General features: G+C 40.7%; 3 protein-coding genes across 6 annotated transcripts in view; 2 read left to right on the top strand and 1 right to left on the bottom strand.

Annotated features, from left to right (window-relative positions):
- The window catches only part of MDN1 (midasin AAA ATPase 1), an 87070-nt gene extending 79607 nt beyond the window's left edge, over positions 1–7463 (top strand). Inside the window, exons 95-102 of the mRNA XM_031057598.1 lie at positions 825–914; positions 1290–1405; positions 2030–2204; positions 2823–2896; positions 2990–3104; positions 3747–3810; positions 5016–5158; positions 6512–7463. Of these exons, the coding sequence (XP_030913458.1) occupies positions 825–914; positions 1290–1405; positions 2030–2204; positions 2823–2896; positions 2990–3104; positions 3747–3810; positions 5016–5158; positions 6512–6700 (966 nt within the window). The 3' untranslated portion in view covers positions 6701–7463. The remainder of the gene's footprint in view (positions 1–824; positions 915–1289; positions 1406–2029; positions 2205–2822; positions 2897–2989; positions 3105–3746; positions 3811–5015; positions 5159–6511) is intronic.
- Positions 7464–7592: 129 nt separating this feature from the next.
- Positions 7593–9257, top strand: LYRM2 (LYR motif containing 2). The gene is made up of 3 exons (XM_005421698.3): positions 7593–7659; positions 7810–7950; positions 8868–9257. Exons 1-3 carry the CDS (start codon positions 7615–7617, stop codon positions 8946–8948), a joined length of 267 nt encoding a protein of 88 aa, XP_005421755.1. The 5' UTR covers positions 7593–7614; the 3' UTR covers positions 8949–9257.
- Positions 9258–9670: 413 nt separating this feature from the next.
- The window catches only part of ANKRD6 (ankyrin repeat domain 6), an 87262-nt gene continuing 81055 nt past the window's right edge, over positions 9671–15877 (bottom strand). For all 4 annotated transcript variants that reach the window (XM_031057603.1, XM_031057600.1, XM_031057601.1 and 1 more), the window contains 2 exons: positions 14342–14684; positions 9671–13348 (listed from right to left, as the gene is read on the bottom strand). In XM_031057603.1, the coding sequence (XP_030913463.1) occupies positions 12789–13348; positions 14342–14684 (903 nt within the window). In that variant the 3' untranslated portion in view covers positions 9671–12788. The remainder of the gene's footprint in view (positions 13349–14341; positions 14685–15877) is intronic.

Below are 15877 nucleotides of genomic sequence, written 5' to 3'. Positions count from 1 at the left end.
CTGCAGCTTCTCACCTTTCAGCAGAAGGAAGAGGAGAGAAATCTGCTCCATTTCTGTTCATTCTCCCTTCCTTAAAGGTGCAGCAGGTGAGCAGTGGGACAGCTGCTGCTTCTTGAGGAATGAGAAGTTGCTGGGACTATTGAGCTTGGAGTTCTGGGCTTATTTTCCTTAGTGTGTAAGCCTGCAGGTTATAGAGACCATGTATTGCTGTTTGCCCAAACTGGGGGTTTGTAAGTCAGGGACAGAAGCTGTCGCTGAAAACACAGTGAGAGTAAAAGAAGTATCATAAAGCTTGGGTGCCCTTTAACAGAATGGCCTATCAAATAATATTTGCTGCCAGGTAACGAGGATAATGTCATTCAATCTTGAAGTGGTTTGAATGAAGCTTGTATAAAAATGTAACTAAGTGAAATTATACTCTGTTTCCAAAGATAGTAGTTAGGTATATTGTTCAATAGTTTGGTCTCCATTATACTGTTGATAAATCTGGTGTTTGTCAAGATAATTTCATTGATTTATCTTGAAATTCTATATTTTATTGTATTCAGTGTCATTATCATAGATGTTCCTAGCTTTGTTTCTATAGTGATTAAATCGCATATGGAGATATTTGTGGGGAGGTGTTTGTCTTTCATGTACATAGAAGCTCTTAAAAAGCAGGGAGATTTAGAATGTTCATTGAGGTATTCGGTTTTTTTTGTTGTTGTTGTTTATAAGAATGAGAACAATGCATTTTACTTTCTTTATAGTTTGCTATACTTTGGGAATCACCAGATGTGTAAACTCAATTTTCTGTCTCATAAAACTTGTAACTCCACTTCTAGCACATCATTAGAGATCCTGAAGAGCTAAGAAAGGAACTTGAAAGGCAATTGGAAGCTTGGCAGACACAACAGCCTGGAACTCTAGAGGAGGTTCGTGATCTCATTTGAATATAAAACTGTCATAAAAATCCTTCATTGCATTATTTCATCTTCTTTTACTGCTAAAACATTGAGGAATCCAAGCAGGCTGGAATTTAAATACTCAAAATCACATTATATAGATACTATTTTTGTTGTTACATTTACCTTACTTTAAAAAACATATTATGTTATCCTTGAAGCAGGATGCTGTTTCAGATCTTGTTTTGAATGTGAATGCAGATTGTCATGTGAGGCACCCTCAGTTTTAGCTGATTGCTGCCTTCCCCTTGGTGCACTGTGGTTTGGTTTCTTTCTTCAGACAGTGCTCCCCCTCTTGTTTTGTTCTTTCATAATTCACTTTAATTTCCTTGTGTGATGTTGTAGGAGAAGGAGGCAGCACAGCTGTGGCAGAAGTATTTAGTACTGACAGCTCCTCTATCACAGCAGCTTTGTGAACAGCTGCGACTCATCCTGGAACCCACTCAGGCTGCCAAGTTGAAGTAAGTTGGGCCTTTCTGAGGCTTCTGATTTCTTCAAACTCGTGGGTTTGGGGCACTTTAACCTCTGTAAAACTGCAGCATTATGTCATTCTTGCATTACAGTAATTATTCCTGTTTGCAAATGCCTTCAATTTCCTTGTACAGGAACATTAGGTTATTTTATGAAATGCAAACATGATAGAGTAGTTGGCACCCATCCTGAGGATATTGCCTTCTACTTTTTTTTTTCTCCTGTGCAACAGGTGATTAATGAACTTCACCATTTGAAGTTAAGTCAAAGATTATGTTAAATGTCAAAATGTTTTACGTTGTTTAGAACATTAAATGATTTTTTTTAAAGAAATATAGACTTGTTTCAAACTGGTGGAATGTAAATTCAAGGTCTTCCTTCCATTTTAGGTACCTAGAAATAAACTTCTTTTAAAACACTGAATATCCATCTTACATTAAAAATATGGGGGATATTTTTATCTATAACGAAATATCAGTATTAAAACTACTCATATTGGATTTGTTGTATTTTTAAAAAAATTATTTGGTGTATATGCTGCATAGGCCATGGATTTCCAGAATGAGATATCTGCTGATAACCCCTGTCACTATGTCTTTTTTCTCAACTTTCAGAGGAGACTACAGAACTGGGAAAAGGCTGAACATGCGTAAAGTGATCCCGTACATTGCCAGTCAGTTCCGAAAGGACAAGATCTGGCTGCGAAGGACCAAGCCCAGCAAACGACAGTACCAGATCTGCCTGGCTATTGATGATTCCTCTAGTATGATTGACAATCACTCTAAACAGGTAAAATAAACCTTGGGAGGAGCATGGAGAAACCACCTGTCATTGATGTGTAGTTGCTGACTTGTTTCATATGGGGCTGGTGGCTGCTGGAAAGTCTGATCATTCCAAAACACCTATTTTTCCAGTCCATGTGCTTGAACTGTTGTCACTTCATGCCTGAGAGAATTAACATAAGATCAGTGAAAATTAGCTGAAAGGATGAGCTCTTAAGTTTGTTAGAGGTGTACATATCCACTGTAAAACTACTTTTTGTGGCCTACAAAAGTCTGAAACTTCCTTATCTGGCAGTTCATTGGAGCACTAAATATCCATTCATCATAGACCACTTGTAGGGTTTTTATTAATTAAAATGGTGTGTTTCCTTCTGAACAGTTATTTATTTATTTCATTAGCCTACCTAAAGTGGTGTGTCTAAATCAATCAGCTGAAGCCCTCAAGCAGAACTAGTGTATGTTTATTGCACTGTCTTACATAAGATAGGCAAAAGGACAGGCAGTCTCTTCAATTATCTTTCTAGATGATGAAAAATAATTTCAGTAACACTCTTCATATTTAATACTGGGCTTTGAGTAAAACATTGACTATGTTAATTTTTGATGCAACCTTTGTCTTTAATAGCTTGCATATGAATCCCTGGCAGTTATTGGAAATGCTCTGACTCTTCTAGAAGTGGGACAAATTGCTGTGTGTAGGTGAGTTTATTTGAAATCTTGACTTTTCTTCAGTACTTCAGAGCAGAATGTAAACACCAGTTTCATGCTGTAATTTTCTCCTGTTTTCTGAAGCTTTGGAGAGACTGTTCAGCTGTTGCACCCGTTCCACGAGCAGTTCAGTGACCAGTCAGGGACACGGATACTGCGTCTTTGCAAGTTTCAGCAGAAGAAAACAAAAATAGCCCAGGTACAGAAAAATGCCTCTAGGGCAACAGGTTTACCAGTCTCTTCCAGACAAGATATCAGCAGCTTCATGATCACTTTGTAACACTTACTAGTTTTCTTTGTATTTGAGAGTCTGATGGCAGGTTAGATAACAAAGAAATAAAATGGTAATAATTTTGTAACAGGAAGAGTGTTTTCTCACTTTTAGTTCTGATGTATACCACTTTTAAGCATTCACCTTTCTCTATATTAAGTCTTAAAAAGTATTTTGGGTACTGTTGATGTTCTTAATTTTAATAGGGAGTATAAGGCTAGATACGTCTGTTTCAAGCTGAAGCCAAAGAAGTTCAACCTAGAAACAGGATGTATATTTTCAGTGATGCCATTAATCTCATTAACAGTGTACTGTGTTGATGGCTTTGCTAGTATTGGGAAAAAATAAATTCTGTTTGAAGGCTCTCTGAAGATTCTTTAGTTCAAAAGTACTTAATAAATTTAAAGCTGAAGTTGATACAGAAAAATGCTAAGAATTGTACCTGTGTTACGTGTTCAGACTGTCTTAGCATTTAAAAGAGAGAAAGCTGTTCTTTAGAAATGTTTTCATTTTTAAGTTTGTTACTTTTATGGTGAGATAACTTGATTTTCTTACTTATTTCCTTTGCAGTTTCTAGAATCATCAGCAAATATGTTTTCTGCAGCACAGCAGTTGTCTCAAAATATTAATCCGGGTGAGTTTTTTTGTGTTACTGTGCTTGTTGCCATGGCAGCAGAATGCTCACTACAGTCCTGAAGTAGGATCCTGCCAGGAAGATTCCTAGGACTGAAACATCACTTGCATCAGGGCTTTGGGTTTTGGTTTGTCAAAAGCAATGCCTGGTTGAAATTTAGCTCAAAACCCAGGTGACACCTACTTCATATTTGTCAGTAAGTCACTAAAATTTTGTGTAAGACTTTTTAAAATGACACGCCTTACCTGTCTACCTCCTGATTGCAGACCGTGTTAAGGTGTAGACAGTGCCAGCTGGGAGCATTGTCCAGCTTCCTAAGGACCCTGACTCTCTAGACACTTCTGCTCCTGCTTGAGAGCTTGAGTTCTCTAGGTATCCAGAAGCACACTGCTCTAAGGAGGGAATTTGCCTCCTACCTGCCTTTCACTGTCCTGCAATTTTAGGTCATGGGCTGCTTTTCTTTCCAAGAAAAGCTGGAAGACTGCTTGCCTCATGTCTGCCCCATAGTTAGTCTAAAAGATTTCTCTGTGACAGTTAAAAGCTTGTCATGGTGGCACCGGTATTTTTTATAAGTTCTTGTTGTTGAAGTACTCCAAGAACTGGACAGTCTGGGATTTATAATCCACAGCTCCTTTGCCACAGGGTGGCCAGGGTGTCACAATATTCTGAGGGGGAGCTGTATCCAGTTCTGTGTAAACCAGGTGGGGATGCAGCAGCAATCAGCTCCTTAGGATTAGGGAGCTGGCAAGAGAAAAGGCTGTAGGATCCATCACCTCTTTCTGTAAAAAGACAAAGCCCTGTCACATCTGGGGCCTGTCTGCAGAAGTTTGTTCTGCATCCCCCTGTAACAATTAGGGCTTGCATTCCTGACTGTAATTACTGTGATTTTATGTGTAATTAAATACATAACTTAAAATGTACCTCTAGAGGGATGTATCTGACTCTAGGGGCAACTTGGGTCAAGTAACATGTCTTCAGTAATGGTTGGTGCTGAGGAATTCAGCATGGGTGTGATGTCTGATGTTTCAGGAGGATTACTTCAGAATAATTGGACTGACTTGACAGAATTCTATTTGAGGAGTTAATATCCTTAGGAATACTCCTTTTTCCATTATACCCACAGGCCAAACAGCAAAATAGAGGTTTTTGTCTTTTAAACGTTTTACTCTGAATTTACTGGAGTTTTAAATGTTCTTTGTGCTCAGAAACAGCACAGCTGCTTTTGATTGTATCTGATGGAAGAGGCCTTTTCTTGGAAGGCAAGGAACGGGTGACAGCAGCAGTTCAAGCAGCTCGGAGTGCCAATATCTTTGTTATTTTTGTAGTGTTGGACAACCCTAATTCCCGGGTAAGTGAACAAGGGAGAAGTATTCAACTGCAGTGAATGAGAAACTGATACAAATCCTTTTCTTGTCTTTTATAGTGCCATACAGCTACCTTATCTTTTGTAGAGGTCAGAGATATTGAACCCAAGTGCAGTTTTCCACGTCTGTCAGATCTACCATTTCTTCCTACTGTGCTTTTTATCTTTTGTGTTAAAAAAAAAAAAAAAAAACTCTGCTTCCATGCCACAGAAAGGCTAAGAGCTCCCGTCTTCAAACAGAATGCTCGTAGCTCTTGGCCACCAGGGAAGCAGCTGGCAGGTTGACAGATTTGGAGTTTCAGAGATGCTTTGTTCCATCTCAGCTCTGATTCAGCTTGATAATTTCTGACAGCAGTCCCCAATTGACATGACAGCTGGAGCCAGTATGAGATTAAACATTAGACAGAAGGCAGTGTGTGAGAGTTATTTAGTCCCTCAGTTGGGAAAGCTGAGTCCTGCATCTGGTAATGGGGGAAGAAAACTTGAGATATCTTGGATGGGAAGCTGAAATAAATGAGAGTGTTTCAGGAAGGCTCTGTAGTGCAGTAAGAGAGCAAACAAGCCTGATAGACAATTATGTGGTAAAGACTCTAATTTTATTGTTTGTGTTTTCTTCTGTATCTTTATTTTTGCATACAAAACTCATCTGCTATATTTAGTGTTGAAAAACTAACAGTTCTCCTGCTGACAAACAGCTGAAAGGTTCTGATGAAACCTGGTAGTATCAAGCGAAAATTCTGGGTGTCTTTTATAAGCTTTTTCTCCTGGGGAAAAAAAGGTGTTTTCTGTAACCTTTATTAATTTCTCAGCTGCTACACTGAGCAACTAAGAAGTTACAAGAAGCACAGCTGGAGTTTAATCTGATTTTTGTCTTCGTAGTATTTGCTGAAATACTGTGAAGTTGCTAAAGAATCTTCTGTTAGAGCACTGCACAAATATGAATTGAACTCAGCACTAAAGAGATTACAGACTCTTATGGGAAGGCATCAAATTAATGAAACTAAAGTGCCAACAGTAAACTCAAATTGTAATATGCTAAGAAAAGACAATTTATTTACAGAATTTGGTATTGCAGAAGCTTAAGCTTAGTCCCTTCTAGCCTATAATTCATGGATTAGTACACTTTTATCTAAAAGGGCAAAAGAATTTAACTGATTAATGCTCAGCTTCTGATCTGATTTACCACTGAACACTTAGAGCTTTTAATCTTAAAAGTATTTTATTAACTTTTAATCTAAAGGGGGAGAATTATAAGTACTTAGAAAATAGGGTAAATTCTATCAGTGATCATAGAATATGTGTGTCATTTAGTAGTAACATCAGCACTTTTTTTTACAGGATTCTATTTTGGACATTAAAGTACCTATATTCAAAGGACCTGGAGAATTGCCTGAAATCAGGTCTTACATGGAAGAATTCCCATTCCCGTTCTACATGATCCTTAGAGATGTGAACGCGCTCCCAGAAACTCTGAGTGATGCCCTCAGACAGTGGTTTGAGCTGGTGACTGCCTCCGACACTCTTTAGGCTTTGTAGACAAGGTCAGAACCCGATTGCTGCTGCTGAACTGCTGAAATACAAGAAACTGCATTTCATGGGAGGGCTCATAAAGCTCTTCCTGAGTGGGATTGTCCTGCGGGAGCTGCCCTGGGGCAGAGACTGTGTAAGAAGAGAATGGTTTGGGTGCATCCTCCCAAGGTGTCAGAGGACAATTATGCAATGGTGAGACTGTCTCCTGCTATTCCCACAAGAAATGTAAAACTTGTCTCAAATTCTCTTGTAATAACTTATTACCTTTAAAAAAAATTTGTAGTATTAATAGAGGTAATATTATTCCTCCTGCTGCTCCCCCCCTGCCATAAGTAAAACCAGTCTTGTTCCTAGGAAGGCATTTCTGCATTAGAATTTGAGGTGTCTCACAAATAAAGCGTTTTCAGCATCGCCCATGTGGAGGTGCCTCTGGGAACGAAGGAGTGGGGGAGCAGGAGAAGCAGATGATTTTAATCAGTCAACCAAAAAAAAAAAAAGTACTTGAATACTTGAAACTATTCTGCGGTTTTAACACATCCTTTTTAATTATTGCCGATTTTTGCCTGACGATAGCAGCAGGGAGTTTTCTTAATCACGCCATACGCTGATCCCTGCCTTACCACTTTACACTGTGAAGTTTGCCCCGTCCGAGGCAGGCGTTGGGGATGTTTCATAAATCACGGACGTGATTTTTCATTGCAAAGGCTATGCATCTTGTATCGTCTATACTAATAAAAAGAGGTACCACTCTTTGTAATTACGACGTCTGCGCCTTGAATTGATCAAAGCTGAAACAACCCGGCCCGGCCGTGAGTGCTGCGGTGACGCAGGAAATGGCGGCCTCGGCCCCGCCCGCGCGGGGCGGGCTCGGCGGCCCCGTGGCGGGGCAGGGAGTGGGGCGGAGCCGTGTCATGGCCGCCGGGCGGCTCCCGCCGGCCGCGCTCACCCTCAAACAGGTACGGGGCACGGGGGTCGGGCAAGCTGCGTCCTGTACAAACGATGGGGAACTCGGTGGTTGTTTAAATACCCCTCAAAGCAAAGCGCCGAGGGCGCAGCTCGCAGCAGTGCCCTGGGGCGGCGGGCAGACTTCCCTCTCTCCTTGGCAGTTCCTGAGGCGGCAGCAGGTCCTTCAGTTGTACCGCAAGATCCTGCGGGCTATCCGGGAGGTCCCTGCTGAGCAGGATCGCCGCTACTTAAAGGACTGGGCCAGGGAGGAATTCAAGAGAAATAAGGATGCTACAGAAGAGGTGAGGATTGGGACCCCGCCACTCTGATCGACTGGCCTCGGGCATGGTCACTGCACTGTCCTGTCGTGTGTCTTGGGGTTTGTTTGTAGGTGTCACTTCCGGACTGGTGAAAAGTCTCCTGTTACTATTTCCTCATTTATGCGAAGAAATAATCCAGCATCTCTAAATATTATTTCCCCTCTTAACGGTAGTAATGTTTCTATAATTTCCAGACAATAATCTGGAGTGAAACCCTGATCAACAAATACTGTACTTACTCAAATCACAGATCAGGAAAACCGTATATATATGGTAACTAACACAAACTTAGTAACAGTTAAGCTTTTTATAGATTTTTTTTAAACTTTAATTTCACCTATATTCAAGCAGAATACAATCAGATGGGATGGTTAAGGATGTGAAGCAAGTGTGAAATGCAGAAACCTTCGCATTTCTTTTGCATATCCTGTCTTCTGCTTTGTCATTCATTCCCTGTTCTAACCAGCATCCAAGGAATTGGTGGCTGAATTATGCAGACAAAGCCTTAGAGGCCTTAGATAATGTTGATAGAAACCCACACCTGCTGTGTAAAACCTATCTCCATAATGCTCGTGTGCTGGTCTCACTACTGGCTTGCAAAGGCAATACACACAGGCATAAAGAAAACATTATTAGGGGTTTGAATCCTACTAAAAACTGAGTTTTAAAGCAAAGCCACAACCAAGTACATTGGTAAGGAACTGGAGAAAATTAATCCTTTTATTTACCTGGTTTTTAACCATCACAGTGTTATGTCACACAAAGTAGTAAATGACAGTAGTGCCAGTAAGAGTTGTATGTTATTGAATGTATTTTAATGCATTAAAAGTCTGCATGCTTGTGTAAAACCCATGCTGTGTACAGACATACAGTTCACTAGATTCCATTCTGTTCTACAGGATGCAATCAGGATGATGATTACTCAAGGCAACATGCAACTTCAGGAACTTCAGAGAACACTTAAGCTGGCAAAATCCTGATCTTCATTTTGTTGACAGTTTAATTTTTATTTATTGCAAATAGGCACAGTGTTTTTTCCAGAATGTGGTTACAATGGCAGCCTTTGCTGGCAACCTGGTAATGTTTGAAGGAGGAATCTATCACAGTGGGGGTTTTGGTTTTCCCCCTTACCCAATCCATTTCTCAGTTTTGCTACCCTGGACATTATAGAACTGCATGGATGATGTAATGTGCTGCAGGAAAAGCAGAAAGCACCAAAATTACAGTTAAACAGCATTAACTGCCAGTGCAATGGAAAATAAATAAATGCCAGATTATTTTGTCTGCTTTTTTACTGTGGAAGGTGTAATTGGTAATATTCACAGTGACAGCTGGTCATGTACTGTACCTAGGATTTTCACCAAAATTTATGATGAAAAAAAGAATTTGGGATATATTGGCCCAGAACAAACAAATATTAAAAAACGTTTTGTGTGTAGATGTTGATTTTCAGTAGCTGAATAAAACTTAAAAAGGAGAGGTCTTTATTTATGAAAATGGGAGGTTTTAGCCTCAGAGATGTTTATTACCAGATACCTTTAAACTAGTATTTAAAAGTCAATATATAAATAAAAATTACAGGTAGAAAATACTAACTGCAAAAGCTGTGGTTTGTTTATTCAAATGTTATACTACTTCACTTCTAGTTTTTAGTTTGCAACTATTTTCACTTTCCTTGTGCTGTAGTGTATCTTTTTTTTCAATTTAATTTTAAAATGCCTGGATGAGCTGGGGATTTTCTCCACATAGCTAGACAGGCAGCAGCAGATTGATGCCTATTTTAATTTGTGATCCAAGACATGCAGGATCTCTTCCCTCTTCTGCTCTGCTACTGTAGTTCCCTTGGGGAGCGCCCCTGTTTCAAAGGTGGTTTTCTGCAGAATTCCTGAGCTGCACAGACTGGCAGCAAATCTGGTAAACAGGTATCACCACTGGCACCAGGGAAGGGACAGGACAGAATTCCAGGCTACAGGAGGAATGACCCCAGTTGAGAGCAGGAGCTGTGGTTCAGATCTGTATAGACTGAAGCCTCTGAGCTTCAATCAGTCAGTGGAAAAATACGTATCTAAAAACGCTTCATTAAAAATTTACATTTTATTAACATTTTCTGGTAGAACAGACTTGACAGAACATTTTTATGTTGGGGATTTATTTTTCACATTAAGAGAAAGTGCTGCTTACAAAGGTATTTTGACTAAACAGCCATAACCCAATATTGGCTGTTACCATAGTAGCCTTCCATTCCCCTTCAGCCAGTGCTTGGATTTCTGTTCCTTAATCAGGAGGCTGTACCCTGCTGCCTCACCATGGTCCTTTCCTTTCAGAGCCCAGAGCATACATTACCCCTTTGACTCCCAGTTTGTACATTCCCAGGTTGTGGGCATGTAATCCAGAGTAAGGACTGACAGACAGGACCCTGGACAGATGCTGACCTCTTGAGTGCTGCTGCCCTTCATCTCCACTGCTCTGTGGGCTTGCCAAGTATAAAACTGCCAGCCAGAAGCCTTAAAGAGTCCTAAAAAGTACAGCCTGCAAGGGTAAGTAAACTTACCTGAAGAGACAGATAGGTTGATCACACCTGTTTTATAAAATCCTTCACAGTTTTGAAGAAGGGAGGGGTATAGAAAGGAATTACCAGAAAATGCTTCTCTTTCTTTTACCATACACTCACTGGCTTCAGAGAACCTCTAAAATCAGTAACCTGCAGCCTGGTTACTGCCTTAGATTACTTGGTAATTACTTGGATTTACTTAAATTACTTGGACTTAGGAGTGTGGTCCAGTGTGGTCTGTATGGGAAGTCGAGTTAAAGCCACAGCCTGTCCCTTGAGCTTGGGGAAGCTCAGGAGTGTGTGTGATCTGTGCACAACTCAGCCCTGTAACTTCTGAAAGGGACACCTGCACCAGCCAGCAGACAGCACTCAGTCCCTGCAGCTTCCCTCTGCACAGATGGCAGATTCCACTTCTGTGTTTTATAACCACAAACAAAAAGCTTAGAAGTTAAAGTCTAAAATTCTGCTCCCCCTTCAGAGTCAAGTGAGGAGACTGTTAGTTTTCTGTGGCTAGAAAATGTTACACCACACATTTCTGAGCAACACTTACTTTAATTGCTTGGCAAGACATTAACTTCATCCAGGTGATACGAAACTTCAATAGCATGCTTCTGCATTCCTACTGTAGCTCAAATAAAACTGTAAACATACCAAAGTGTCTATGTTAGACTACAGAAGTCAGAGCAAGAAAACTAGTATTTCCATAGCTGCATATACACTTCTCCTGTCATGATAGTGCATTATTAGGAACTTTAAAAATATTGTTATATAATATTACTTTTTTGCTTTATACATCTGCTAAGAAGACAAAAGCTTAATTACTAATTAGTGAATGGCATTCTTCAACACTGTAAAGTATTTTGTATTGATTTTAGAGCTTCTTAGTACAGAAAAAAAGTATTTTTCTCCTTGGCATAACAGTACCATCCTGTATTGGAACTGATTTTGAACAGTTGTTCTATCATGATCTGGAAAGTAAACTTATATTTCTAGCAGGATCTGATGGAGCCTTCTCAGATGTGTAAGGAGGAAACCCTAAAGGGATGCAGATGCAATAGTTAAGAGTATCTTGAAATTATCTGGAGTCTGTCAGCATGGACAACATTGGTCAATGAAAGTTCTGATTTTATAACAAAACACAGTTATAAAACTTTTTAGATGTTGAGTGCTGTTTTGTGGGACTGTTTGTTCTAAAACCTGTAGACTCATTAGGGCCTGGTCTCCTTTTTAGGGACAGAGGGGAAAAAACAGAGGAGGAATCATTCAGAGGAAAAAAGGTAGACAGTCTGGGCAAGGTGCCTGGGAAAAAATCCTGACTGCAGAAAAATAAAATTTGAATACAGGAAGCCAAGCTTTCACTTCCTTAGATAAAGGACTTTTTCAAGCTTCTTCAATAGTAGACAATTTAGCCATTTCCTGATTGAAGGAAAAAATATTTATATAAAACATTCAAGCTAAAAAACAGACCACGGTTACAGTAAAATACTTGTCATCCATGCCCTAAACAAAAGTTCTCAGTCAGATTACTGGAATAGGGCCCCAACAATAGTGCAATCACAAGGAGCTCTGCAAGCAGGACAACATTTAAAAAAAGACAAATTAGATTTAGCATTTGTTTTAATCATGGCAAACCAAGAGAAAAGCAAAGTGGTAGCTGAAGCTTCTGTATCTATTGGGATGATTTGCCCTAGCATCTCCCTCCATGGTTGCCTGCCCTCTCCCAGCTGGAAGCCTGCATCCGTCAGCTACCATCAGCTTGTACCTGGATGGGTTCTTTATCTTCTCTCCACTGACTAGAGAGAGGCCCTGGGCATATCTAAAATAGAATCAATAGCCCTTCATCGCTAAATAATTCTGTCAAAAACTTTCAAACATCCTGGATTTATTTCACTACTGGTAACACAACATGTTTACATGTAGCATACAGTAGAACCCTCTAGTCTGTGTGGAAGTAAGGGAATTCCCTTTTCAGAAGCAGTTTTGGTTGCTAATGCAGTTTGGTTTCAAGCAGCATCTGGAAACTGAGAGTGCAATATTGACAGACTCTTGGAAATAACAAAGAAAGATTAATCTGCAGCATCTCTTCGTTATCAATATAGTTTGCATATGAACTCTCCTCAGTTATGGAGTTTCCAAAGTTATTTCTACTCCTGAAATAGTGTGTTGTGTTTGGATGTAACAGGCACTACAAATATCTATCAATATTCCCAATTCCCATACAGCAGGTTCCAAAATGAGTCCTGTTGCTTGATTAGCTGCCTGGCAGATGCTAGCTCTCTTTCTGCACCTTAGTCCTTAATTTGCTCAGCTCCTCTTCTAAGCATTTGATGTGCTCCTTGAGCGCAGCTTTGTCCTGCTGCGCTCTCTGGTTGGCTTGGCACCGGGCCTCTTCTATCTTGCGCTCGTACCACTTCTCCATCTGCGTGGAGACGGCCTCGAAGAAGTACTGGGTGATCTCCAGGGCCTGGGAGGTGTCTCTGAGCGGAGGGGCAGGCGGGCCTGAGGGCTGCTGCTCCTGGCCCTGCTGTGCCCCGCCGTGGTGCACAGCTTTGTGCCTCGACTGCCCACTTTTGCTGGACTTTTTTGTCTGAGTTCCTTTGTCAAGGAAGTAGCCGCTCTGTGGTTCAGTCTTTGCAGGTTCAGTCACTGGCTGCAAAGCAGCTTGAACTTTAACATGTCTTAATTTGGAGCCCGAAAGCTCGGAGGAGGGCAGCTCCTGCTGGAACCTGTGGAACGTGCTGGCACTCACAGCTTTGTCCTTTGGCCTGACATCTTGAGCAGGGGCAGAAGAAGGAACTGGTCCACCAGCCGCTACCTGTTGCTCTGTACCTACAGAATAAATTATAGACAATATATTAAGAAAAGCTCTGGGCATTTATTTTAGCACTCAGAAGACCTCGTTGTTTGATGAATGGTAGGGTTTGTGTGTACTTTATACAGGCTTATATTAGTTTATCACATCTTCACAGTCAGGTGATGTAACAGAAAGTCATTAGAGGATGGACAACAGGCAAAGGACATAAATATTAGCCAAAAATTCTTCACTGTGAGGCACTGGCACAGGTTACCCAGAGAAGTTGTGGTTGCCTCAACGCTCAGAAGTGTGCAAGGCCAGGCTGGATGTGGCTCTGAGCAACCTGGTACAGTGAAAAGTGTCCCTACCCATGGCAGGGGGGTTAGAACGAGATTATCTTTAGGGCCCTTTCCAATCCAAACCTTTCTGTGACTTCATCAGAAGGACATGTAACAACTATCAATCTAGATTTCCAAAGTAGGTTATGTCTGCTGATATTTATGAACTCTCTGCTTCTACAAAACTTGAAGTCCCAGTAATTTTGGAAAGGTCACACATTTCTATGCTTTTGAACTGTTCCAATACAGAATAGATCACGCTGAAGCACCACAAGATCTCTTACATGCCTTTCTATTTGATGGGGCATCCATGCCTGTTCATTTTGCTTGGTGTTTGGGGGACATACAGATTGTATCTTACAGAAGCCAGGGCTCAGCATTCTACTTGGCTGTGGACACCTGGCTGTTCTTCTTTTTTTTTTTTTTTCTTCAGAAGCTTCCAGGGCCAAGAGTTATTCAGAGCACCAAAGGACTTTTGCTTCAAAGACATAGTAGAAGCATCAGGAACAGTGAGTGGAATTCCACCCAGCCACCTCTTAAAATATTCCCAGTGGCTGCCCTGAAGTGTATTCAAATTCCAAGCCATCAGGCATATGGAGGGGGGAAAGCACACCACCAGAATTATTATTAATAATACAAGTACCCCTCAGTAAATGAGCTCGCCCTTAAAGGGATATGACAGCTAAGTACCTGACGTGGTTGTACCCAGTGCTCCATCTTGTTTAATGCAAAAGTGTTGCCCAAAGCTTTGTTCTGGCATCTGGACTCTGCTCCTTCCCCCATCTTCCAAGAGGCTATTTGGAAGTGTGATATAGGAATGCTGGTGGGAGCCCTCTGACTGCAGCACAGGCTGGTTGGCTTTACAGTCCTTGGCACTGTTGGGGTTGTTGTCAGTATCCAGGGTCTCAGTGAGAGACTCACAAGTGGACAAAGTTGATTTTGGTCTTGATGACCTGGAATCTCCAGAAAGCTTGAGCTCCAGATTCTGAATCTTCAACAAGCACCAGGTCTTCAGCTCATCAACCAAGGAAATCTATCAGAAAGAGACTGTAAATTACATAATCCTATTATGACATCCTGTGGTTTCTGGGCTGCTGAGGACATGTGGCAGGGACACAGAGAAGCAAGCTGGGTATCTGTGGGCTTAGACTCCCTATTCAGATGGGCATGCTGCCACTGGGAATATTCAAAGGACTGCAGATCAAAAAAGGTGGAGAACTATGCTAAGCTAGTGAGCTTATGAAAGGCAGTCTCTTTAGTCCAAGCTACCATCTCTTAGATATGAATATTCTACTTCCAGTTCAACTTTGAGTACTCTATCAGGGATGATGTGTTTAATCATACAGTCAATGGTACTTTCTAAGTGCAAGGAACACCACGTGATCATTTTTTAAGAGTGAAATTCAAATTAGACACTTCTGGGGGACAACTTTATACAATTACCAACCTCTGCTTCTCTGTTCATTCAGTCATAAAGCTGAGTCCTCCACTAAATGATAAATCAGTAACAGCTTTCAAATTACACAGATGCTTAATAAGTGTCAGCTGCAGATGCATTGAAGTAATTTAAAATAGGAGTAGCTCTTTTCACCCTGTTGTTCATATGACATCATGAATTTAGGTCAGGCCCTCCTAGGCACAATGATATTTAGTCAGTGTGTTCAGTAAAGCCCAATTCTATTTTTTCAGGTGTTTCATGTAGACCTAACTGAGCAGAAACAGCTGATATCACTTAATTCAGCAGAGTGATGTATCACTCCAGCATCATGTGTCTTAAATGGAGATTACAAGGAGATGGAGCACAAGCCTAGATGTTCAGAAGCCAATACATGTCTCTTATAAAACAAAAATTAAAGCTGCGTTAGTTTGGAGAAGACTGTTTGGTGGACATTAGACCCAAGTATCCTGATCAGTAACCTATGCAAGGATTATCACAGCTGTCAGTCTTTTTACATGGATTTGGAATGGTCTTACAAACACTCATGACATTTTCCTAGCACAAAGTGTATTTCTCAATTCTTGGAAGAATACCAATAATAAGAAAATGAACTTTATTTTAAAGTCATCTGTTTGAGTGGAGAAACACAAATTTCTCAGCAGGTTTTAAATGGTGAGTTTTTGCAGGAGCTGGATCTCTATGGGAGCAGTTGTTCTTGTCCTGCTGGTTGAACAAGCATACCAAAAAGGACTTTCCTATTGACAGTAATACACAGCTTGGAGATGGTG

The sequence above is a fragment of the Geospiza fortis genome, unplaced genomic scaffold (assembly GCF_000277835.1).
Source record: "Geospiza fortis unplaced genomic scaffold, GeoFor_1.0 scaffold264, whole genome shotgun sequence".
NCBI lineage: Eukaryota > Metazoa > Chordata > Aves > Passeriformes > Thraupidae > Geospiza > Geospiza fortis.
The sequence above is the reverse complement of the archived record's forward strand: the minus strand, read 5'-3'. Positions and strand labels throughout refer to the sequence as shown.

Bases quoted from the DNA above. Each gene is read 5' to 3' on its own strand.
- LYRM2 (XM_005421698.3), top strand. From the start codon at position 7,615: ATGGCCGCCGGGCGGCTCCCGCCGGCCGCGCTCACCCTCAAACAG. The intron at 7,660-7,809 runs GTACGGGGCACG...TCTCCTTGGCAG, and splicing joins CCGCGCTCACCCTCAAACAG to TTCCTGAGGCGGCAGCAGGT. The intron at 7,951-8,867 runs GTGAGGATTGGG...TCTGTTCTACAG, and splicing joins ATAAGGATGCTACAGAAGAG to GATGCAATCAGGATGATGAT.